Source organism: Mchenga conophoros, linkage group LG11 (genome assembly GCF_057382185.1).
Source record: "Mchenga conophoros isolate Kocher_MC1m ecotype Shallow Benthic linkage group LG11, M_conophoros_male_GT1.1, whole genome shotgun sequence".
Taxonomy (NCBI): domain Eukaryota; kingdom Metazoa; phylum Chordata; class Actinopteri; order Cichliformes; family Cichlidae; genus Mchenga; species Mchenga conophoros.
The window spans coordinates 35,082,895-35,107,342 of NC_140536.1; the positions used below are offsets into that span (position 1 = coordinate 35,082,895).

Here is a 24,448-nt window from a genome sequence, read left to right on the forward strand (position 1 = left end):
TGTGTTGGCATCTTTTAGAGGCTCAACTAAAGAAATGGTAAATGGCCTGTATTTGTATGGCTTTACACTACATTCAGTCATTCACACACTGGTGATGGCAGCTACATTGTAGCCACAGCTGCCCTGGGGCGCACTGACAGAGGCGAGGCTGTCGGACACTGGTGCCACCGGGCCCTCTGACCACCACCATTAGGCAACAGGTGAAGTGTCTTGCCCAAGGACACGATGACAGAGACTGTCCGAGCCGGGGCTCGAACCGGCAACCTTCCGATTACAAGACAAACTGCCAACTCTTGGGAACCGATTATGTCCTTTTGAGACAGGCTGATAGTAACAAAGTGCCTAAATAAATAATTTAAAATTGTTGTTTTTTTGCTAGGTTAGCTGTTATGTGTAGGTGCCACAGTAGATCAGTGTTGAGAGGCGTATCAAAAAATATCCTATTCTTATAATTATGCTGTGTAAGAAAATGTTAAAGTGGCCACCTGTATATGTAAACCATAGCATGATGATATATATTTGATATATATTTGTAAATGATCTGCTGATAAGCAGTTGGGTGGGGCTGGTGCCTGTCCCAGCTATTAGTGGGGCAGAGGTGGGGTACATACCTGTCACAGGGCTAGCACACAAATGGGCTCGCTCAGAAGGTAGAGCAGGTCCCCTACTAATCCCTGTCTGCTCCAGTCTCTGATGCATCCATCAGAATATGAATGTTAGACAGGAAGCACTTACATAGAATAAGTAATGTATGAATGGGAGAATGAGGCAAGTTGTACAAAAATGCTTTGGGTACTCAGTTATCTAACCAGCCTATCAGTAACCTGGCAAACATATATATGGGAGGAGGTTTAGAGAGAACCCACCCAGGTACAGGGAGACAATGCAAACTCCACACAGGAGGACCCCAGCTAGCCAGGACCACAGAAAAGGAGACCTTTCTGTGTGGAGTTTTCATGTTTGCATGGCTTCTTTTGGGGTACCCTGATTTCCTTCCACATACCAAGGACGTGTTAGGTTAATTTGTGATTCTAAATTGGCCACAGATGAGCGTGAATGATTGTCTGTCTCTGTGTCATAGCCCTGCAACAGGCTGATGACCTGTACATGGTGTGCGCCATCTCTCGTCCAATCACAGCTGGGATAAGCCCCAGTCCCCCTGTGACCCTGATAAATGATTAAGAGAATGGATGAATGTGTTGATAAGCTGCTTATTACCAAAATTATCAGTATGTTGTGCAGCACTCGTTTGGCTGTTTTTCAGTATGCAAGATAAAGATGAAAATGTGAAGCAACACATTTGGAGAATTAGCATACAAGAAGAAATCACCTGTAGTTTCTTGAATACTGAAGTCTAAGCGACCTTTAATAAAAGAGCCTCCTCACTCTCCTCACTCTCACGACTCTCGCTCTCCCAGGACCCGTTTGATGCAGAGCTTCAAAGAGTCCCACTCCCATGAGTCCCTGCTTTCTCCCAGCAGTGCCGCTGAGGCCCTGGACCTCACTCTGGACGAGGACGCTATCATCAAACCTGTGCACTCGAGCATCCTGGGACAGGAGTACTGCTTTGAGGTGAGAACTGAGCTGCTCAGCGGAGAGCCCACGGCACACTCGCACACAACCACAGAGTGTACAGAGCAGTAAATGACACTAAAACTGTTGTTTCCACCCTGACAAGTGAAAGTGATGTGCAATGCAAATAGGATTGCTTTTTTTCTTTTCTTTTTAAATGTGAAAATGAAAATAAGGACATTTAAATGAGCCTAAGTCCTCTCAGCTTTTCCATCACCTGTTCATTAGTGGAACATGACAGAGGTTGAGAGTGAATACAAGTCATTATTTTGGCGCTTTAGTTGCAGTCTCCATAGTGACTAATGGCTGTGGTTGTTGAATTTACCATTGGCTAACCTCAGGTGACTACGGCATCGGGAACCAAGTGCTTTGCGTGTCGCTCAGCTGCAGAGAGAGACAAATGGATCGAGAACCTGCAGAGAGCTGTCAAGCCCAACAAGGTGAGGGGAGAGAAAGGGATGCGGTAGAGGAAGAAAAAAGGATGATCCCTCTGTCTGTGTGTCTCTCTCTCTCCTCCCCGTCTCCCGTTGTTGTGTGTTTTCAATAAGAGCGCACCGCTTCATTTCTCTGTGTGAACTCCATCCTCGTGTCTGTGTGTGTCTGTGTTGAACAATTTAGTGGCTTCTACAAGCAAAATATTAAAGCTGCACAAGGTAATGTCGATGGTGGGAGGACCCAAAATGCTGTTTTGAAAAACCACAAATCAGGTAATGTGATAAGTAAATTGAACACAGCGGGTTGATGTTTACCTGCACAGCATGTCTGTGATACTTTGATAGGGAAGTAAAAGATTTAACACTCGTGAGTCTAGGTCTTTTATTGTTGCTCTCTACAGACAATGGGCCTCATGCAAGAACCACAAGACAATTTGTGGCAGTAAAAATCTATGGGTAGTTTTTCTCAAGTGGTCCAGACTTGTTGTCAGAGCAAACCCCACTTGTTGGACCTGAAATCGGATTGTCTAATCATAAAATTATCATAAGTAAGACAGGCAACTTTCCCAAATTAATATTTGATTAAGACTATATCATTATTGCATCTATGGAGAACGTTGTCTGCCTTTATTTTCCTTTGGAAAATATAAGCAGTGCAGGCAGACTTGCTAGTAAAAGTCAATTTTCGGGGCACTGGTCATGCTTAGTTGCTACAATGGATGGGGCCTCATATTTTACTGTGGATGCTGCACTTTATCTATCTCCTCCTGATCTCAAAACATGCATTAACCACTACAGGACTGATTATGCTAATAATCATTTATTTTGTGAACCTGAAAAATTCAATTTAACTTTTATTTATATAGCGTCAAATCACAACAACAAGGCACTCTATATTGTAAGGTAAAACCCCCCAACAATCAAATGACCCCCTATGAGCAAGCACTTGGCAACAGTGGGAATGAAAAACGTCCCTTTAAAAGGAAGAAACGTCCAGCAGAACTAGGCTCAGGGAGGAGCAGCCGTCTGTAAAGGAGGAAGACAGGACAACAGACACATTTATGAGGTTAAATCAAGCAATTTAATTAAATGCATGATGTTGTTTTAACATGAGGTTCGTTTTCCATGTGCTTGTATCTGACACCAGTTTTTGCAGATGATATACTTGTATTTTTTAAACACTACAAGATGGTGTATTTTCATATGGAAAGTCGTTTCCAGTGTCGCTTTAAGGTACTATAATGTTATTTGCGTCTTCACATCTTAAAAAAGACTTATCGCCCTTCATGCTCGCTCCATATATAATTAATATCCTAATTTTAATCCAAATTCCATCGTAAAGTAAAACTCTCCCTAAATTTTTCCCCTCAGTGTTGTTAAAAGTGAGCAGACATGTGAGATACGCAGCTTAGATGGCAACCAGAGACTAAAGGGTTATTAAGCGAGACTGAGATGAAACATCACCAGAGTTGAACGCCTCGTCCAGATGCTGCGGCCGCAGGGGTCCTGGATGAGTCACGGAGCTCCAAGGACTCCAAACAGGCGCTTTCTCCAAAATCTCTCCTCCTACTCCCCCAAAACAACACGCACTCTTCTTCTCAGACCAGATGCACCATAAGCGATAAGACTAACTGCAGAGAGAAGGATTATCATTATTCTTTGTAATTTTCTAGAGTCTTTTAATTCCTTTTTTTGCCCGTGATTGCTCGGTTTTCAGGAAAAAAGTATTTATTACACCTTAATTTAACATTCCACTAGTCTTTTGGTAATACAATTGAAATATACTGGCAAAAGGGAATGTGTAACATAATATCAAGGTGGAGGACTTGAGCGCATGCTGGCTCTGCTGCACTGTATGTGCACTAGCAAACTGAGCCACCAGATGCCCAGCACATTCAAACTCAGAGGTCTGGAATTAATTATGCCTTGTGTTTGGCGCTGGTTATCAAAGAGCATACAAATGGAGACGTTAGAGCTGTTGATCTTGATGATGCTCACGTATTTGGCCGTCTAAATTAGGACTTAAATAGTCTGAAGCAAACAGGGGGGCCATCAACAGTGGCATTTGAGCCCAATTGAAATGACTCCCAGTTACTGAAACATCATTCTGTAATCAACAGAGCACTCTCTCCTCCCATGGGGGATGTCAAATATAGCTGGGCTTTGTGATCATGATTAGGGAATGTAGCAGTCCATAGGAGCATTTTTAGTCCATTGTGTTTGCAGCACATGTGTATTGTGTCATTTGTGTTTTTTCTATGTCTAAGGGGATTACTTTGTTTTATCCATAAAAAGAATCATTCTTCATTATTTTCTGTTCTCTTTCTCTTGTGTGTTTCTCATGCTGTTTTCTGTCTCTGTATCCAAGATGAGAGTTGAGAGCAATTTATCAAGTACAACCCACTATCATAGTAGCCAAACCGCCATGTCACCAGACATTTATTTCCTGTCATTTACTCTTTTCTCCTGCAGGCTGACCTGCTGTCGCCTTTTATTTGCACACACTCTCTCTGCTTCCACGTCTTTTTTTCTTTGCCGTCTGTCATGTTTCCTCCTGCATTGTATCATCTTGTCTTTGTAAAGCTTTTAAATGTTTTATCAGACATGCTTGGCCTTGCTTGACCTGACTTTCTCTCCACACAGGACAACAGCCGGAGGGTGGACAATGTGCTCAAACTGTGGATCATAGAGGCCCGCGAGCTTCCAGCAAAGAAACGATACTACTGCGAACTATGTTTGGACGACATGCTGTATGCACGCACCACCAGCAAGCCCCGCACCGACACCGTTTTCTGGGGCGAGCACTTTGAATTCAACAACCTGCCAGCTGTCCGCAACCTACGCCTTCATCTATACAAGGAGACAGACAAGAAGAGACGCAAGGTGACACAGAGAACTGTAGGGTAGCATAAAGGTCTGAAAATGAGTCATTTATATTAACTTAAAGTTGTTGAAACGAATACAATTGAAATATCCTAAAGTTGAATTTTATCGACTTATTTTTTTATTTTCTTATTATCACATCTACATCAACAACATTAATTATACTAGCTTTATTTATATAACATCATTAATAACAAAGCAAAGCAAAATCAGGATAAACTAAATGCAATAGTTATAACAGCAACAAGACAAAACAGGAAACAGAAATGCAAATGCAAAATGTCAATATAGATACTAATAAAAGAATAAAAGTCCTGAAAAGATACCAAATAAGACAAGTGAGGCAAAAAAAACAACAACAAACAAACAAAACAAAGGATAAATAATACTAAAAATATAAATAAAATAGATCGCATAAAGTGAAATCTGCAAGCCAGTGTTGTAGGACACAATTTAAAGGATTTCCCTGATTGTCTGAGCCGTACTTACTCAGCCAGGTTGTTCTAAAGTCAAAGAATCCCGACAGTCGCCTTTAGATTTCAGCCTCGACTTTGGAACAGCTTGAAGGACCTACCTGAGGATCTAAGGCTATGAACTAGTTCAAATTGGGCCAACTGTTTTGCTGCATAGCTTGCGGCCGCAGATGTGCTTTAATTGTGATCAGTAAATTCTTAAAATCAGTTGCAAAATGCACAAGAAGCCAGTGGAGAGAAGCCAGGACCGTGTAACCAGTAGGGAACTTTCTGAGCTAGTTTCAGGGCAGAGTGACTTTTCATGTATGTCCCAAAAGAGGGAGATGAAGTAGTCCAGCCATGAGAAAATAAATGCATGAATTGTGTGAGAGCATTGGTTTTATTTTTGAGATGCAGACAGATCTGAACAGCTGCTCTCGATGTGTGCGTCAAAGCTGAATCAAATGGTATTTCCAAATGTCTGTTAGTGGGCTTTACAATGGAAGGTTTGTAGGACTGAGATGTCATGTTATTTATGGAGCAGTCAGTGCTACAGAGGTGAAACTGAAAAAGCAACTATGCTTTTAGGGTCAAGAGGTCTCCAGCAAGGTATATCTGTGTATCTGCTGCACAGTACTAAGAGCTGGTAGAAGCATATGATAGAAAATATAGCAGGACCTAAAACTGAACCTTGGGGTATACCACAGGTAAAGAGGTAATCACCTGTGGTGACAGGGTAGATTCTTACTAAAAGTGAAAACACTTCAATTTAAAAGATAAAGCAAATGCATGAGTAATACTGTGAGGTGTAACATTAGCACTTAAGAAGTAAGTGACTTAATACTGAGTCACAAAACCAGTCATTCTCATTTTCAGCTCAGTACAAGAGTAACGCTGCCACAGTAAAGCTCTAGCTTCAAACAGCACTCCGGGGATCCAGCGTTAGTCCTGCTGCTCATAATTAATTCATTGCTGAAGCTTAAAATGAACTTTTTTTTGACATTTCCGACTTTCAGATTAGTTTTCTAAAATATTTCTATGCAGAACTGAAAGAAACAATGTTTCTTTACCACAGCTAATGTTTGTTTTTGCTTTTCACGTCTAAGGAAAAGAGCACATACTTAGGACTCGTAAGCATCCCCATCTCAAGCATCACTGGACGTCAGTTTGTGGAGCAGTGGTACCCGGTCATCCAGCCCAGCGTTCTCACCAAGGGAGCTGGTGTCGGAGGAGGGAAGATCATCAATGCATCTCTACGCCTCAAATCCCGCTTTCAGACCATGAACATCCTGCCCATGGAGCTGTATAAGGAGTTTGCAGAGTATGTCACTAATAACTACCGCACCCTGTGTGCTGTGCTGGAGCCTGTGCTGAGTGTCAAGAGCAAAGAGGAAGTGGCCTGTGCTCTGGTGCATATACTTCAGAGCACAGGGAAAGCTAAGGTATGAGATCACTGAGTCCTCTACTTGACAAACACTATTTTAGGAGGAAAATAGTAACTCGGTTCCCCTTTTCTCCAGGATTTTCTATCGGACATGGCAATGTGTGAGGTAGACAGATTCATCGACCGAGAACACCTTATCTTCAGAGAGAACACTCTGGCCACCAAAGCCATAGAAGAGTACCTCAAACTGATTGGACATAAGTACCTCAAGGATGCTATAGGTGAGTCGGAGCGTTTGCAGTGTTTGACTTAGTCGCTCCTGTGTTCAAACCAATTTAAAATTCAGCAGATCAACTTTTGAAAGTTGGGAAATAGCCAAACTTTTAATTAAAGGGGGGGAAAATCCTACTTAAGAGACCCAACTTTCTCTCAGCATGCCTTAGTGTTTTTGCATGCAGAAGATAGTTTGGTTGGGTGTGGGGAATTTTATTATTTTCAACTTTTTCGTGGTACTCAAACTTGTGTCTTTTTTGCACTGTGCATATTATGTGATTATCCGAGCTCAGCACAAGTCTGTTGGCGGTGAGATCAAGAAGCAGCTCTCCTCAAAAGGCGAGAAATACGACTTCCTGAGAGGAAGCAACGAGCTCGATATGTTGTTATCGTTAGCCTGGTTTCATTAATGAATGTTTGCTTGAGTTCATATGAAATCGAGAACTTATTTAACATAATTGTATTCAGCCATCATTATTCTGGATTGTAGGATGAACATGAAGACTTCAGTGTCTTATGGACAACTTGAGCTTCATGGCAGTGGCCATTTGGTTTTTAACAGGCTAAAAGTGATCATATTTAGATAAGAGGGTGGAATAAAGTGATCAGTGTACACCAGCTGGCTTCATTATCAGGATGTACTTTGAAATAATAATAAGTAACATACAAATAAAATACTATCATTTCATTCAATAATGCTACAGACACCTTAAATGGGCAATTAATACAATAAATAACACAGTCCATCTAATATTTCATAACTTTAAGCCCTAATTAAACTTAAACTTTATCAAATTTAAAAAGGTGGGTAAAAAAACAGCATAAAATAAAAGTTAAATAAAGGTAAGCTAACTCCAAGTAAACAATGATATATAGGATAACATAAACAGTGTCACGGTCTGCGGTGGGCGGACCGTATGTGGGAGTGTGAGGTTCCAGGTGCAGACACAGACGAGGAGACAGTACCGAACTTGAAACGAAAAGCAAGCCTTTATTTGGGCTGATTAACGTGGCAAACAACAGAAAACACTGAGGCAAAACTAAACTAGAAACTGAACTGGGAAAACTAAGAACTGACACTTAACTCAGACAGCAGGGAAGGCTAAGACAGGGTGACAATGATGCACATGACGGAGACAACTATGAACAGGACTCTGTGCTGGAACAACAAAGAACTATGAAACATATTCACGTAAGCAACATGGACATGGCCAGCACAGAGTCCTGAAACCTGGTGTAACATGGGGGAAGTAGAACAGACGACGCGGCGACGAACAAAGGAAGACTGAGGACTTAAATACACACATGAGGTGATCAGGGGAAGTGGAGACACATGAGAACACAGCTGACTAGAAGGAAACATAATGACAATACAGGGGAGAGTAACAGTAACTACAACGAACAAAGAACCCCATACCCTTTCAAAATAAAACAGGAAACACAGAGACATGGAGATAGAACATGAACTTAACCTAACAAGAGACATGAAACATGACAGGTAGACACACGGACCAGGGAGAGATGACAAAAGGGACTAAGAAACCAAGGACTAAACTGCAAACTAGAAAACAACTAGATGTGTTAAACTACACATGTGGATACAAAAAATGCATTAGAACTTAAACCCTGGGCCTCATGGCCCAGTACCGTGACAAACAGTTTCTCAGTTGTTTCTCAGTAAAGTTTTCTCTTAATTTTCTAACACTGAGTGCATTTAATCCTTTGGTGTTCATAAAGGTAGTGCATAGGAGTGTAAAGGGACAGACAGTTTCTCCAGAGATTTCCAGTAAGTGCTAAGTGCTCGTAATAATAATACACAATAATACAGTGCAGTGAATTCTGCTCAGCAGTCCATTTCTGAGAATTGTTTTCTATATGCTATATTGGTATGAAAATACTTTGAGCTAAAAGTAACTACTGTTGTAATTTGCTGTTGGCCAATAAGACAGCTCCTCACCTACGACTACTTAAACAGCATAGTGTGGCAGTGTGGCAATGCTCGGTTTGTTGTCTCATAATTGATTTCTTTCATATTAATCTTGTTGTGGATGTTGTTTTCTTTATTAATAACACTGAAACTTGTTGCTAATGAAATGTCTCTTGCAGGGGAGTTCATAAGGGCCTTGTATGAGTCAGAAGAAAATTGTGAAGTTGACCCCATGAGAATACCACCCTCTGTATTACCAGACCACCAAGCCAATCTTCGAATGTGCTGTGAATTGGCACTCTGCAAGATTGTTAATTCCCATTGGTGAGTAGTTAATAATGCAAAAAAAGCAACTCCTTTACTAGACTGTGTTTATTTCTCTTCGCTATAATAAAGATAGATGAGGCTTTTAAACAGCTTCTCGGTGGAATATCTAAATGTACCTAGTTTGTCCTGAAACCTTTTATGTTGCTTTATAGTGTGTTCCCTCGAGAGCTGAAGGAAGTCTTTGCCTCCTGGCGAGTGCGCTGTGCTGAGAGGGGTCGAGAAGACATCGCTGACCGCCTCATCAGCGGTTCTCTTTTCCTGCGCTTCCTGTGTCCTGCTATCATGTCGCCATCGCTTTTCAACCTCACCCAGGAGTATCCAGATGAGCAGACATCACGCACACTCACCCTCATCGCTAAAGTAGTGCAAAACCTGGCTAACTTCTCCAAGTCAGTTTTATTTCATTTCATTCATATATTTAACTTTATGAAAATAATTCTGTTTTTTTAATCCATGTATTTAGGGAAGGAAAAAAGCTGACCATCAATGACAAAAACAAATAAATAAATGAATTTATGCGTTTAATTGTTTGATATTTCTTCTTTACAGTGCCCAAAACTATTAAAGATTTGAGCTTTAATACAAAAACAGTTGAAATTAATGACATTTATTTGAAAAAACTATTATTAAATCAAAGATTATGAGTGTAGCTACAATTTAACTCATTCACTGCCATTGACGTCTATAGCCGTCAATTGTAGTGAATGAGTCAATGGGTTTAACTCATTCACTGCCAATGGCTGGCAGTGAATGAGTTAATTTCCCTGCTAAAATATTTTTCAGTTCTTTTTCTACCACTTTCCCTGTCACACACATATGTCCTCCCCGCCCTGTTCTGTTTGTTCCCACCTGCAGGTTTGGAAGCAAAGAGGAGTACATGTGTTTCATGAATGAGTTTTTAGAAATGGAGTGGGGCTCCATGCAGCAGTTCCTCTACGAGATCTCCAACCTGGACAGTGTCAGCAATGCAGGCGCTTTTGAGGGCTACATCGACCTGGGCAGGGAGCTGTCTATACTGCACAGTCTCCTCTGGGAGGTCATGGCTCAACTCAGCAAGGTAAACACAAAGCATCATATCTGTTGTTATAAACTGCAACCATACTGGTAAAAATCAAATGATACGTCAAAAAAATCCACAGTGGGTTATTTATCGCTACAGTATCCTGAATTTAACCTACTATAGTCATCAAAGTAGTCGTTTCATATGTAATAATACTGCTGCATTCCTAATCATGCTGCTCTGGAACTGGAAAACAACATTGTGCTTTCTCACATGCAAGTGAAATAATGTCATAAAATAAGTGAAGTAAAACTAAAAACTAAACATAATTACAGTTTAAATTGAATTGCCAGAGTTCAGTTGATAACATTCTGATAACACAGTACATCGCTTACATTGTGCAGCCAGACTAAGCCGTGCTGAGATTCGATGTGTATTGTTAGGACTCGGTTTTAAAAGCTGCATCTAAAAAAAATGTCTTGTTGTTTTCTCACCTCAAATGTTTCACAAAATCAGACTCCATGTGATTACATTTCCAGTGCGTGGTGAATGAGATGGACGTACTGAAAAACACTTACATTAGATTACACAAAAATGTTTTTTAATGAATATGTAGCTAAAGTGCCATTTCTTTTTGTTTTCCCTCCAACCACAGGATGCCATCATCAAACTGGGTCCTTTGCCTCGTCTCCTGAATGACATCAGCATGGCCTTGCGTAACCCACACCTCCAGAGGCAGCCCAGCCATCAGACAGACAGAGAGCCCGGTAGACAGTCGGACAGGCTGCTGTCACGGCCCAGCTTCAACAGGGGCATCTCTTCTGAGTTCCAAAATCTCATGATGAGGGATCTTAATAGGTAGGAATTTGAGACTTTAAACAGTTTCAAACGCTGAAACCTGAGTTGTTTTCACAGAGTGTCAAGAGAATAAAATCCAGAAGATGTTCTTTTTAAGTGATGCAGTTTCCCACTACTGGAAATACTTTTGCAAAGGACATCCATCATCTGACTGCATCTTACATTTGCCTTCTTGTGGTTACCATTGCCAAGTGAAGTCTAGGAAAGTTTGGGGCTGCAGTGCATATTTGAAAAAGTCTTTCAACAAATGCTTCTTTTCTCCTTGTTGTGCAGTAGTAGGTAAAAATACTACGGGAGATGTGGCTCTTTTTTCTGCACTACATTTATGTAACAGCTGGAGATTTGTTTTTTTAGCTAATTTTTTTCAATGAAAAAGCTGTGTCATTATTTAAAAATGCAGAGCGCTGCTTAAGAAAATTGGCCTTGAACCTTTTTGCATGCAGCCTTGTTTTTTCTGTCTAGTGCCACATGGCAACTTTCGGTTGCCTAGATCTCCTCGGAGAGACACCTTACTAAGGTTTCATTTAAATAACATTTTAAGCTAACAACATCCAACAAAATTTTTCCAAAAGCCTAAAATTAGAGAAAGAAAATACAGATTTTTGCAGCAGAACTTTCCCCTACCCTCTTACTCGTAATTTTAATCAGATGAATCCACTTCCGATTGTTCCACTGACTCTATAGAGGGGATTTCAGCTTTATGTTCAGAACCACTGAACTTATCTTAACACTGCATAAAACTGTGTAAAAATAGTCGGCATGACTAGAGCAAAATGAAGATATTTAATTCATGTTTATGTAATTGTGGCAGCGTACCTATGTTCAAGGACCTTCTCGCTCTTTCCACACACCGCACATTTGCTTGTTACATTGAATTTAGCTATAGATAAAAGCCTGATAGAGTGATACATCCTAGTTTAATAACAGAGGAAGCATTCAGTCTTGATTTTAACCAACTGAAGAAACGATTCAGATGCTTCTTCCAGCGTTGTTGTATTTAGCTTTCAACTTGCAATCATATTAATATAGTAATATAGTGTCTAAATAAACTGTTCATAGGGGAAGAGTGTAGAGTTTGTTAGACTCCTCACCTCCTGTTTCTGCTGTTCTCCAGCTCTATAGATATCACCCGTTTGCCTTCCCCTACATCCACCGGAGGGGTCATGCCATCTCGTACCCAGATGAGTTTTCAGGACCGTGACCATCCTCATCGAGCATCCTCCAAAGACATGTTTTACGTATCACGCCCTCCCCTGGCCCGATCCAGCCCAGCGTACTGCACGAGCAGCTCGGATATCACAGAACCTGATCCTAAGGTGAGTTTTACCACACTGACTCGGGGAATCACCATCCCATCCGCTAGGTTTACCTTTATCAAGGTGAGATTAGTATGACGTGCATGTTGGTCATACTGTAAGAATCTGCCATCGTGTGATCGAGGCTCTAGTATATCATGACATCTGCTTTTTTCCCACTGATTCACCACGCAACTCATCCTAGCGGTATTTCCTGGGAAATACTTTGATGCATTCCGATAACCAGGCAGGCCTCGCGGTAAAAACACCCGCACCACCCTCACCCATCATCCGTGGCCACCTAACATAAGCAATAACAGGGGGCACACTAGCCTCTCATATCCCTTATTATTTAGGTGCTCAGTGTCAATAAAAGCGTATCTATGATGGACCTCCAGGATTCCCGAATGAACAGCGTGTCTAACCTGCAGTCGGTGGACATGCTCAACTCCTCCCAGGCCTCCATCGCCGGTATGGGCAGCTTCGGCGGGCTGAGCAGCGGAGGCGGTGGCGGCCTGGGGTCGGGCCTGAGCAGCCAGCTGCGGGCCGGTGGGAGGTTGTCAGCTGGCTCTGGCGGCTCCAGCATGTCCGGTGGCCTCCGGCTGAGCCAGCTGAGCCAGATGGGCACCACCACCGACTCGCTATCCCAGCAGCAGCAACAGCAGGCCGCCGCCATGCGCTACCCGCTTTCCTTCCAGAATCCCCTCTTTCATCTGGCGACTGCTGATGGGCCTCAACAGCAACAGCTCCATCACCAGCACAGCCGGGCTCAACCCCCCGCACCCCTTCTCCTGGCCCCAGAGCCCGAACCCTCTCACCAGTCCTACATCCCACAGTTCGCCCATGGAGGGTTCTCTCGCAGTGAGGATCTGTCCACCCTCAGGACCAGGGACGGTCACCTGGGACAACCCAGCATCATCCACTCACATAGCTACAGTGACGACTACAGCAGGGCTGACTATGGACGCAGGCAGATGTCCATGCATATGCAGGTAAATGGACTCTCACTGTATTTCTGTAATGTCATAAATTCGCTATGTAATAATGTTTACATGTGAAATGGTATTACTATAGATGTTGAATTAGTATTTTCATTATGCACAAAGGATAAAAAAGGAACAATGTTATAGACATTGATTAAAAAAATATAATCACAGTCTCATACCCTGAGCTTCAGTTCTTTTGTACAAACCAGACTGTGAAAAATCCCAAAATGCTCTAAAATAAACGCCAAAGATTTTCTAACTTGAAAACAGTAAATTATGAATCATTGATAATTAAATTGGTTCCAGAAGATTGTTTGATTCCACTCTAATCAATTTGTTGTGAAAGTCCTTCAGTGAGTATGCTTCATACCTCTTTTGCTCCAAAGCAGTGCCAAACTATCAACTAGGCCCAAAAACGTTTGAACGTGTTTACTGAAACCCTCAAAAATTGGGCCTTTCTTTGACAGTGGAGCCGAGCTTTAAGAGTCAATCACCAAAAAGATCTCTTTATTCCAACATTTATTAGGAATATATAATATATATTAATTGATAATATATAATTCTGATTCTGAGGATTTGCAGTTTTTCTTTGTCTAGTGTGATGGTAACACACTTTTTTTAGGGATGAGCTTAAGACATGACGCCATCATAAGAAGTCATGACAAAGTCTTCTTGTCACAAAGTCACAAATCTTTGTGAATGTTTATGATTGTTGTCATTAAGTGTCACAATGTCATTTTTATTACAAAGTTACATTGATTGATATGTCTTTGTGATGACAGCTTGACATTAACCAGGACAACGTAAACCTGTCATAAACATGGCGTACCGGGTCAAACTTGAAAAAGTGTCTCACTTTTTGCATTACATCACATTACATTACATCACACATCACACTGCAGGAGCACCAATGTAAAAAGCCAAAACACAAGTTGCCTGTCAGAAAAGCTGAATCAAACTAGAATGCCATGCAGGCCTCATCTGACAAGGGGCTGCATTGGTTCTGTCAATTCCCAGTTTTATCCAATCTAGGAAGCTAAGCAGAATCAGGCCTGGTTAGTACTTGGATCCTTGAGTGTCTGGTGCTGATACCAGGTGCTGTAAGCTGGAATTTGATTGGGTAACGTGGGTTGTCCTTTTATTGGAGGGTTAGTGGATGAATCTTCAGCCCACCTGGTCTGTATGTCTATGGGTGCTTGAGCAAGATACTGAGCTAGAATAAAGCACTGGAGCACCTCAAGGTGCGTAATATTGTAAGGTAAAGTGCTTCATTCACTGCTTCACAGTGAATGGGTTAAATGCAGAGAGGAATTTCCCCACAGGGATCAATAAAGTATACATTATTATTATTAAAGATACTACAATAATACAGAGAAAACTCCAACAATCAAATGACCCCCTATGAGCAAGCACTTTAGCAACAGTGGGAATAAAAAACTCCCTTTTAACAGGAAGAAACGTCTAGCAGAACTAGGCTCAGGGAGGTGCAGCCATCTGCTGCGACTGGTTGGGGGGGAGGCGAGGGAGACAAGGCAAAAGGCACACTGTGGAAGAGATGAATAATAGCTCCATGTTTCTACTGTTACATCACCTTCATTGACTGAATCTCAAAATGCTTGAAACACATCAATTCATCATTCGAACTGAACTTCTGTTACTACATTTTATTGTCTCATTAGTATTTGAGGCAATTTACCCAAGTGTGGCAACCCACTGAATTTTTTTCCAATTTGATAAGTGAATTAGTATAAATGTTAATTTATCATTCACGTGTTTTTCAAGGATAATCTCCAACAGCAACAAATGATGGGCATGGCCTCCCAGACGGGAACCTCCCATTCCTCCCTGGCCACCACGCCTCCCTCCACAGTCCAACCTATGCGGCAGAGTTCTGTTGCTCCGCCTCCCACCCAGCGTGTCAAATCCCAGACCTCCCATCAGCTGTCCGTCAGTGCAGCTGCTGCACCCTCTGCTCCTGCAAAAACTAGGCCGCAAAGCGGAAACCTTCTCCAGTCGCCAGAATCCGGCTACGGCAGGCAGCATGGGCCCCGGCAGCTCTCCGTCAAAGACAACACTGCCCCGGGCCTGCCCCACCAGCAGAGCTCTGTCAGGGAAAGCCAGAGTCCACAGGGAACCACCAGTCAGAGCACTCAACAGTCACCACAGCAGCAGCCTCAGCAACAGCAGCACCTGCTCAAACCCACTATGAGCAAACAGGTAACTGCTGCACACTCTCCTAATATCTAACTTTCCTATTTTTTTTTCTCTTTAGCACCTGTGCTCACAGCTATTTCTCAACAACAACGTGTAAAATGTCAGTGTTTAGCTTATCTAGTGGATAAAACTGACATTCAAGATTAAGAGCTTGGGAGCCACCAGGACTCAGCCATGCTCAAAATGTATGAACTCGTGTAGCACTGAGGCATTTTGGGTAACATCGTGCACCAAATTTATGCAAGTGACTTTCACTCAATTAAAAATTCATGTTCTCATATTCAGTGTGCTGACCTTTCTTCCCAGGGTTCCCAGTCTCCATCTACCCTCAATCCCCCAACGCCAGCCAATGAGCGGACGGTGGCCTGGGTCTCCAACATGCCTCATCTGTCCGCTGACATTGAAAGTTCTCGGATTGACCGTGAGGAATTCAAACTTAAGGAGTACTCAAAAAGCATGGATGAGTCACGCATGGATAGGGTAGGTTTAATTTTTAACTATTTAATTAACATTTCAGTTGAAGTCAGAGGAACATTGAGTTATGTCTGTCATTTCTGAGCAGATGGCACTCAGATTTGATCTTGACACAGAAGTCCAGAGGTCTCAAACTGTGGGAAACAAAAGCCATGAGCCAAATGTTCAACTTGTTTGCATTCTTTTTCTTTTTCTGCAGTTTGGCATATTTACTGTACCTCATCCTTTATAAAGGCAGCCGGCCTAATTTTGAATATCTGGAGGTGGTTTCCAATGCTTTCATGAATGTGTTTAGAGAACTCAAATCCACCAGGCACTGCAGTGACCAAGAAAGCAAGGCATGTACGCACCAGCGTCGCAATAAACTGCTCTAATTTAGCATTCTTTTCACATCTCTACCTCAGGTACGGGAGTACGAGGAGGAGATCAACTCCCTGAAGGAGCGCTTGATGATGTCCCACAAAAAGCTGGAGGAGTATGAACGGAGGCTCCTCACGCAGGAGCAGCAGACCAATAAGATCCTCCTACAGTACCAGAATCGTCTCGAGGACAGTGAGAGGAGGCTACGGCAGCAGCAAGTGGAGAAAGACTCCCAAATTAAAGGAATAATTAGCAGGTAAATGGAAGCTGTTGTTGGGATGGAGGGAAAAGACTTGTGGTCTTGTATAAGGAGGCCATTGGTGGGCCATAGTCTTTCTTTTTCTTCTGTTACAGGGTTTTTGTGGAAAAAGGACCTTTTCTATAAAATTATGATTGCTAGCATTAATTAAAAAGACTTCTTATACTTCTGCGGAGGACTCCACAGTACAGCGTTAGCATATTGGATTCTGTTTAACAGGATGAAACATGAAAATGAAGCAGTTGTTACTGGCAATATATACATTGCACATCGGAATAAGACTATTTACCAGAGGTTGTTATCTTGAAAAGAATATTACAAGATAAGGAGATTGGTTTCCGTTTCATAAAGCACTGTAGCCTATGAGAAAGGATGGGAGCTTTATATTGAAAGCCAAAGCTGCAGACATGTAATGAGTGGCAAATTAAATAATAGACTGTAATACAGAAGACAAAGATCTTTATCTTAGATAAGCATCCAGGAGATGTTCCCGTGGTGGTTGTTTCTTCAGCTTAGTTAAGCTGGACAAAAGAGTCTTTGATTGTCCTCTGAGCTCTTGCCGTAGCAAATTTAAATGCGGTCATAACCTCACAACATGCTTTATTTGTTATTCAAGAGCATCATATTTGGACAACTGCAGAGAACTCCAGCTGAGCCCTAATTTCTCGAGTGCTTGTGCAAAATTGTAATGGGGCTTTTATTGTCAGTGCAGTCTTAACTTTTATTGATCACTCACAAATTAAGCAGTTCATGGAAAAAAGGGTTGAGTATTGATCGTGTCTCAGTTGTATTTTTCAGGCACAAAAACCAAATATTTGCTGGGTTTTAAGGACTCCGTGAGCATTTTACGTGTGACCGCATATTAGCAATGCTGCCCTGCATTTAATTTTGTTTTTATTTTTCAGTGAAAAGACACTTAAAACTACATGAAAATATTGCAGTATTTTTACATCTTATAATAGTCTGTGGTCTGCAACTGAAGGGTGGATAACTGTGACAGAGAATATTGCCACTTCTAATCCACTCCAGGAAAGAAGACTTGGAATGAAGACAGAGAGTCCTGCTCGTCTTTTATGGAAAAACATCTTAAAAGGCCTAACCTTGTATATAACCACCATTAAAACGTCCTCCTTTATCCTGCGCTGTCACACTCACCATCAGCTGTTTGTTTATGAACAAAGTTCTGGATTTTGGGATCATGCAGGATGATTCCAGTTAGCAGAATTTTCAAATGATTCTCCCACGAGATTGCACTGTAAAAGCACAAAAGGATGGGGAGTTGTAAAACTTCAGAAACATGTCTGCACTTTTTAAACCAACTCAAAGAATTGTTTTGGACCTTCGGGCACCGGACTATGGAAGACCATGGTTTAATATTAGCTCTTCCATTTTAAATCAAGGTGAACCATGTTCACTGAAGGACTGCTGATGGGTTTTTTTTACCTCTCCAGAGTGAACATGGGGACTAATACCTCTTTTAACAACACATGATGTGAAATGAAGAGGGGTGAACATCAGAGACAAACCTGAATCAGTCAGTGAATGGTGAAGATTCAGGTATAAAGGCATAAATGAGCTATGCCCTATACTACAGAAACTTTGTCAGAGCACTTAAAGCAAAACCCTTGATTACTGCTCCCCTGAAGTTAAAGCTTAAGGAGAGTGCTGTACACATGAAGCACAACGTGCAGTTATTAGCTGCTGTTTTCAAGGCTTAAACTTGTAACTTTTGGGACCTTTATCATCTGACCACACAAGGATGAATTACAGTAAGTAGCAGATCTGGATGCTTCCGAGTCAATTTTACACACAATTCACTGAGCCAGCCCAGGTCATGCAGAGCATTGCAGATCTAATGCACACACACGAGCAATGCAAATAATGTAGAGGGCGTCCTGTTGATTGGACTTCAGAATATCAGTGAAATAACAAGTGCAACCATAGCCTTATGTTATGTTTCACCTTAAATTGAGTTTTATGTTCAATTTTCACATTCAGATATATAAACATATATATATATATATACATATATATTATGTTGATGCAAAAGCAAGCTCAGGTTCTGCTAATGGAGCCCTTAGTTGTGACCTTAATTTCATGGCTCCTGTGTAGGCTTGGAAAAAAAACCAACTCTTTATCTGCAGACCTAAAATACTCAGCGTTATGTTTCAAGTTTGAGAGATATTTTTTTTCAGAGAAGCCTTAATGTTCTGTGCATAGAATTTGCTTTAAGCTCAGAGCAAATCCAACCTATGTCATTAGACCAGGTACACATTTTGTTCTCAACAATCTAATTTAAACCAAAGCCGAATATTGAGTTTTAGGTCATGCTAGGTTAAACACTGAATCCACTTTACCTGTAGCACTTGTATTTTTATTTTTTCTTTAGGGTAGTTATTCCATTAGTTGGCTACAGGCTCTCATATTTTTTTGTCAAAATACTTTAATTTTAAATATGAATGAAACTATTTATCTTCCCCGAGCTCTTTGCTGTGAACTGAAGAGATTTATATTGACGAGATGCATTGAATTTGCAGCAGAAAGGGGGGAGGGGACTTAATGGTCTTAATTGCACCTGTCATAGTAATAATCTATTTTAACTATAACCCATAGCATAGTAAATTCAGTAATGCAAGAGCCATAATAATAGTAGTATAAGAAATGTGATGTATATGAATTCTATTGAGAGTGAGATTACTATTTTAACCTTGCAATAGCTAACTTTTTAGCAGGAGAAGCGCAATAACAGATGCAGTATGTATCTGCGTGTGCTGTTTGTGCCGAATGCACATGCAGGATCCTGAGGAGGTGTATTGTATGCATCTTGTGTAGATAACGAAACAGTGACTTCCTGCCAAAATCTTTTACCAGGTGCCATCTGCAGTATCTAAACATACAAAATATAGACCTGGAATACTGTAAAATGCAAAACACCACAGAGACAACATGACGACAATGACGTGAGCTTTTGACAGCAGTATGTTCTGCAAAATGTGTTCTTAAATCCTAAGTTGGGGTTTTTTTCTATTGTTTATGGGTTGTTTTTTCTTTTTCTTTTTTTTTTTTTTTTGATGACCTGTATGGTGCTTGTGAACTTATCTGCATTTTAAATGAAAGATTGAAATTTATATTATTTATTAATTAAAGCAAAACTGACTTTCTCATCTCTGTATGATTTTTGCTGTAAATGCTTGGTATGATTTTGTTTTTGACCTGCAGTCCGTCATTGGTGGTGTCCGGTGACGTGGTGATCAGAATAGTTGTTTAAGAGAGTTAGACTGTCATTTAACTTATGCACTTAAAATATGATTTAAGTATTAAAAGGAAAAAACATATTCTTTTCTATTTATTTTCCCTCTCCAGAGTCTTAGATAATATTCTGGTGTCAGTATACCTGCCTCTCTTTGTAGCAAGAATATATTGATAGGCTGTATAGATTGTACAACAGCAAAAATTATGTTTAAATCTTGCAAATGAATTCATAGTGGTGATGAGTTTTGGCTTGATGTGTGTGTGATTGACATGGCTTGTAGCAACAGCCAAGGGTTTTTGCTCACTTTTATATAGACCTGTGTCAAACAGTTGCGTTGTTTATTTTAAACAAATGCACTCAAAGAGGAATTTGGTTTAATGTGCATTTTAACTGCATCCATTTGGATTGCATAGTTTTTACATAAATAAACAATGTGATAAATTCGATGGGAGGCATATCCGTCAGTCAAATGTAAGTCAAACATACTGTTTTTTAAATGCATATTAACATGCTGTTCTGTACTGGGGACTTGGGTTGATTGCATGGTTGTTTTTGTATATTTAAAACACTTTTAGTTTGCTTGTTTCGTTTATGTTTGACTGACAAAAAGACATTGCTTTAATTTATGTTAAAATGATTTGTAATGTGCGATTAAAGTGCAGAGTAAGCTCAAATATGTCACGAGGTTGGGTTAAACTTGCTGTATCAACACAAATTAGATGTTATCAGGTAAGTTTACAAAAAATAGAGAGCATATCTGCAGCTGCTGTTTGACCCAGGTCTGTCTTTCCTTTTGCTTTTCATTAACTTTACATCCTATTTGACACCTTTTGTCTTTTGCCTTTTTCCTCTGTAGCAAAATATTCAGACTTTGTGACCTCATGTTGGTACATACACACATTGTTTTGACTAAATGTACGACTTGACCTCAAAAGCACACTACTTGAAGTACAACTGGATATATAAAGCTTAACTTCTTTTTTTTCCCTCTTCTTTTTGTAACATATCACCCACATGAATCATTGTCTGCCTTTTTGGAGTCATGTCAGAATCTTAATGCTGTATGCCCATGTTACATTCCATTGTTTTTTGGGACAGTGCTAATATTTCTGTGTGTGCTTATGATTGACTCTTTTCTTTTCCTCTTCTCTTCTTTTGTAAAAAAAACAAACAAACTCTCAACATTGTACATTATTTATGGAATAAAACATCCAAACGCTTATGTTTGAAACTTCACCTGTGGATTTTCGTTCTTTATTGTCAAACACGTGCCTCTGTGTTCTTAATAAAGTGATATGGATGTGGTGGAGAGGACTAGCTTTGAGTGACACAGTACGACTTGATTTGTGGTGTATTTATTTCTGCATGGCGCCAATTAAATGTTCCTGTCAACTATTTGATTGGATTAGTGGCTTAATGAATGCACAAGTGACAATCTTCCACCTTGTTTTACTTTGACAAATTGACATGCGTTTGCAAGATTACTCAATAGTTGACTATTATAAAGGGATAACATTCCAACAGTCATGTTTCATGTTAAGAAAATAAAGGATGTTTATTCTTCTGCTGTCAGCTACGATTAAAAAAAATGTAAAACATGGAAAATCATGAAGGCAATGCATTGAAGTCTATGATGTTGAGAGGTCTTTCTTTATTCACAGTAACTTCTACTTGGCATTTACACCAAATGACAATATCCACAATCTAGCCAGTTGGCCAAGTAAGTGTAAGATAACGCTTTGAGAGAAATATCATTGAATGACTCTATCCCTGGCACTTGAATAATCATGAAAGCTGGGAAACCTGCACTGTTTGCTGGCTCATGAAAACTGCAGCCGGACTCTCGCTCGTATCTGCGAGCAGATTCTTTGAAATGATTAGTCAAAGGATTTTTCTGCCCGTGCCTTGGTCAGTCCATGTTACGCAAGATGGGAAATTCCCTGGGGATGATGGGGATCAGTTACTGAACATTCACGTCACATAACCGGGTGTAATTTTCCACTGTTGGCTGTAATTGCGCTTTGAAAACACCTTAAATTGGGAACAAATACTTTGATAAATCCCATGGGGACAAAACAAGGCTCCACCAGTGAAAATTGGCAGTGCCTCATAAAGCACGGCTTACGTTCCTGCTGCTCAGTGGCTCAAAAGATTGTGCTTCCTATCAGTATTTGAGATACAGGAGATCAGCATCGTATCACTGTGATGTCGTTGAGCCAGATGTTGGAGATGCATCTGCTCAACATCTTGTTAAGTATCATTTTGAATTCATAATACTCCCTCTCCTTCTGTCACCCCCCCTTCCCTACTTTCTCTCTCCCCCTCTCTCTTTCTCTGCTTCCAAGACTCATGGCTGTGGAGGATGAGATAAGAGGAGGAGCCATCCTTGAGCCAAAAACCAGGATTTTCGCTGATCAGGTCTGTGAGATTGCTTCTTCTGTCGTCGAGTTCGTACGGTGGCCCGTGCTATCTTCTTTCTCCATCCTACCTCTCTTCCCCCCCCTCCCTGTTATTGATATGATTTCGTTTGCTGTGTGTATGTGGTCCCTCTGATCTGCCTCTGCCTTGCCCTGTCCCTGACCTGTCCTGTTTGGGTTTGACTGCCATTCGTCTGCCAACATACGCGGGGGCTTTGAAGATGAAAGATGAAAGAATGCTGTTGTTTGTATTCTTAAGCTCAAGCTATCAAGATGTCTGACTCTAGCTGGGTTTGTGAACGTATCTGGGTTTGTGGTGATGTTGCCAGTTTTGTAGTTGCTTCTGTGAAACCTTTCTGCCGAGCATGTTGGGGTTAAAACTCCTGGTGGCTCCCTTTCGCACAGATTACTGAACAGCTGAAGCTCACGTCTTACTGTATTGTACGCTGCGTGATGGTGGTGCTGTGTCTTCGGGAGCTCTACTTCCTCAGTGCTTCTCATTTCATGCCCCAAACCCACCCCCTTTCCTTATCCTGCCATCCTGTCAAATTGAGCAAGCCCACCTTCAAGCATGAGTCATATGAGTTGATATATATATAACTCAAATGTAGAAATATTATTGGAACATGATCTTTGCTGTGTTGTTATCTTTAATGCTGTGACCTGTACAAGTTTTGCTGATTTAATTAAATGTAAATATATTGCTGTATAGCTTGTAAATTTGCCTCAGGGATCAATGTAATCACCTCAAGGAGATTACATCATAATTTGTCAACTTATCTCTCTTATAAATTAGATTCTATAGTAAATTTATCAATTAAGTGTAGCTGAGTAATATATATTAATACCTTATATGAAGTTGTATGACATGGTACATGCGTAGAACTTACCTTTTACACTTATTTACTTTGCAAGATTCAAGATTCAAGAGTGTTTCTTGTCATTTCGGATGCTATTTACAGAAGTACACAGGCTCAAATGAAATGTTTCTCAGCAGCCTCTATAGTGCAATAAAAATAAAATGCAATATTAGGTGTAAACAATCATATTCATTCAGTTAGCGGCAGTTCTTTCACAGAGAGGGATTAAATTAGATGAGATTTGAGACCAAGTAGGCTAATTCAGCCCCATAAAGGGCCCAGGAAATTTAAAAGTTGTTTTGTTACCATGCAAAATACTTTATATGTTAAATGTAATGGAGTGTGAAAAAGTAAAGATATTTTTTCATTGTAGTAGGTAAGTAAGTAAAATGTATTTATAAAGCAAATTTCACAGATAAAAATCTCAAAGTTCTGGCTTCAGCTGCTGTAGCAGTCATTGTCACGTCTGACACTGATTTGTATGGTTTCTGTGTTACTATGTCTAACGTAGCCGTGGCTTCACCCATGAACTCTGGTGTGACTCACGTAACCTGGAAATTATACCATGAAAAATATGAAGAATTGCGAATGTTGTGTCCCATTTGCAGCATACTCATTTGTGGAGCACTGAAATTGTCAAAATAAAAAAAAAACATAATTTATTAGTTTCCAAAAAGACATGAAATACACGAGAATATATTAAAAATAATTGGAGGATTGTGAGGTAGAAAATTTCATGAATTCTCAAATTTTAGTAATTTAACACAAGAGTTTTGTTGCTAATCCAACATGATAAGAACTATATAAGGCATTACAATTTCAGGTGCTGTACATATAAATTTAAATGCATTAAATTCTATTCTGATCATTGAATGAAGGAATAACTCTTTACTTGCCAATTTCCAAGTAATTTCCTTTCAATCAGTAACCCAACTTGACATGTTCCTTCATTCATTAGGTCATACTTTTGAATTGTCACTCATTTAACTGCATGAAAAATTATTTTTTAAAAATGCCTCATTGTAGGTTTCTAGTTGACCTTTCGAGGTGCAGAGAATTGAAAATAATAATAAATTAATAATATGCCAAAAGAGAAGAGCTGACAGACGCTCCGAGTGTCACTCTGGTGGTCATGATTACAGCTGATGTGACCGTTATATGTTCTGAGAATGTACTGTATACAGCACAGTATTTCAATGTCTATATGGATTTATAAACCT

General features: G+C 40.5%; 1 protein-coding gene across 8 annotated transcripts in view; it reads left to right on the plus strand.

Moving 5' to 3' along the window:
- Positions 1-24,448, plus strand: part of syngap1b (synaptic Ras GTPase activating protein 1b) — a 182,950-nt gene that overhangs the window by 141,974 nt on the left and 16,528 nt on the right. For 3 of the 8 annotated variants that reach the window (XM_085292634.1, XM_085292632.1, XM_085292639.1), the window contains exons 6-20: positions 1,419-1,572; positions 1,914-2,012; positions 4,650-4,889; positions 6,448-6,783; positions 6,862-7,006; positions 9,105-9,249; positions 9,405-9,641; positions 10,108-10,309; positions 10,908-11,110; positions 12,225-12,426; positions 12,804-13,397; positions 15,174-15,608; positions 15,912-16,085; positions 16,484-16,695; positions 22,297-22,369. In XM_085292634.1, coding sequence (XP_085148760.1) covers positions 1,419-1,572; positions 1,914-2,012; positions 4,650-4,889; positions 6,448-6,783; positions 6,862-7,006; positions 9,105-9,249; positions 9,405-9,641; positions 10,108-10,309; positions 10,908-11,110; positions 12,225-12,426; positions 12,804-13,397; positions 15,174-15,608; positions 15,912-16,085; positions 16,484-16,695; positions 22,297-22,369 — 3,451 coding nt within the window. Of the gene's footprint in view, positions 1-1,418; positions 1,573-1,913; positions 2,013-4,649; positions 4,890-6,447; positions 6,784-6,861; positions 7,007-9,104; positions 9,250-9,404; positions 9,642-10,107; positions 10,310-10,907; positions 11,111-12,224; positions 12,427-12,761; positions 13,398-15,173; positions 15,609-15,911; positions 16,086-16,483; positions 16,696-17,727; positions 21,188-22,296; positions 22,370-24,448 lie in introns of those variants that run through there. The other 5 variants (XM_085292636.1, XM_085292637.1, XM_085292633.1 and 2 more) reach the window with 4 other exon arrangements.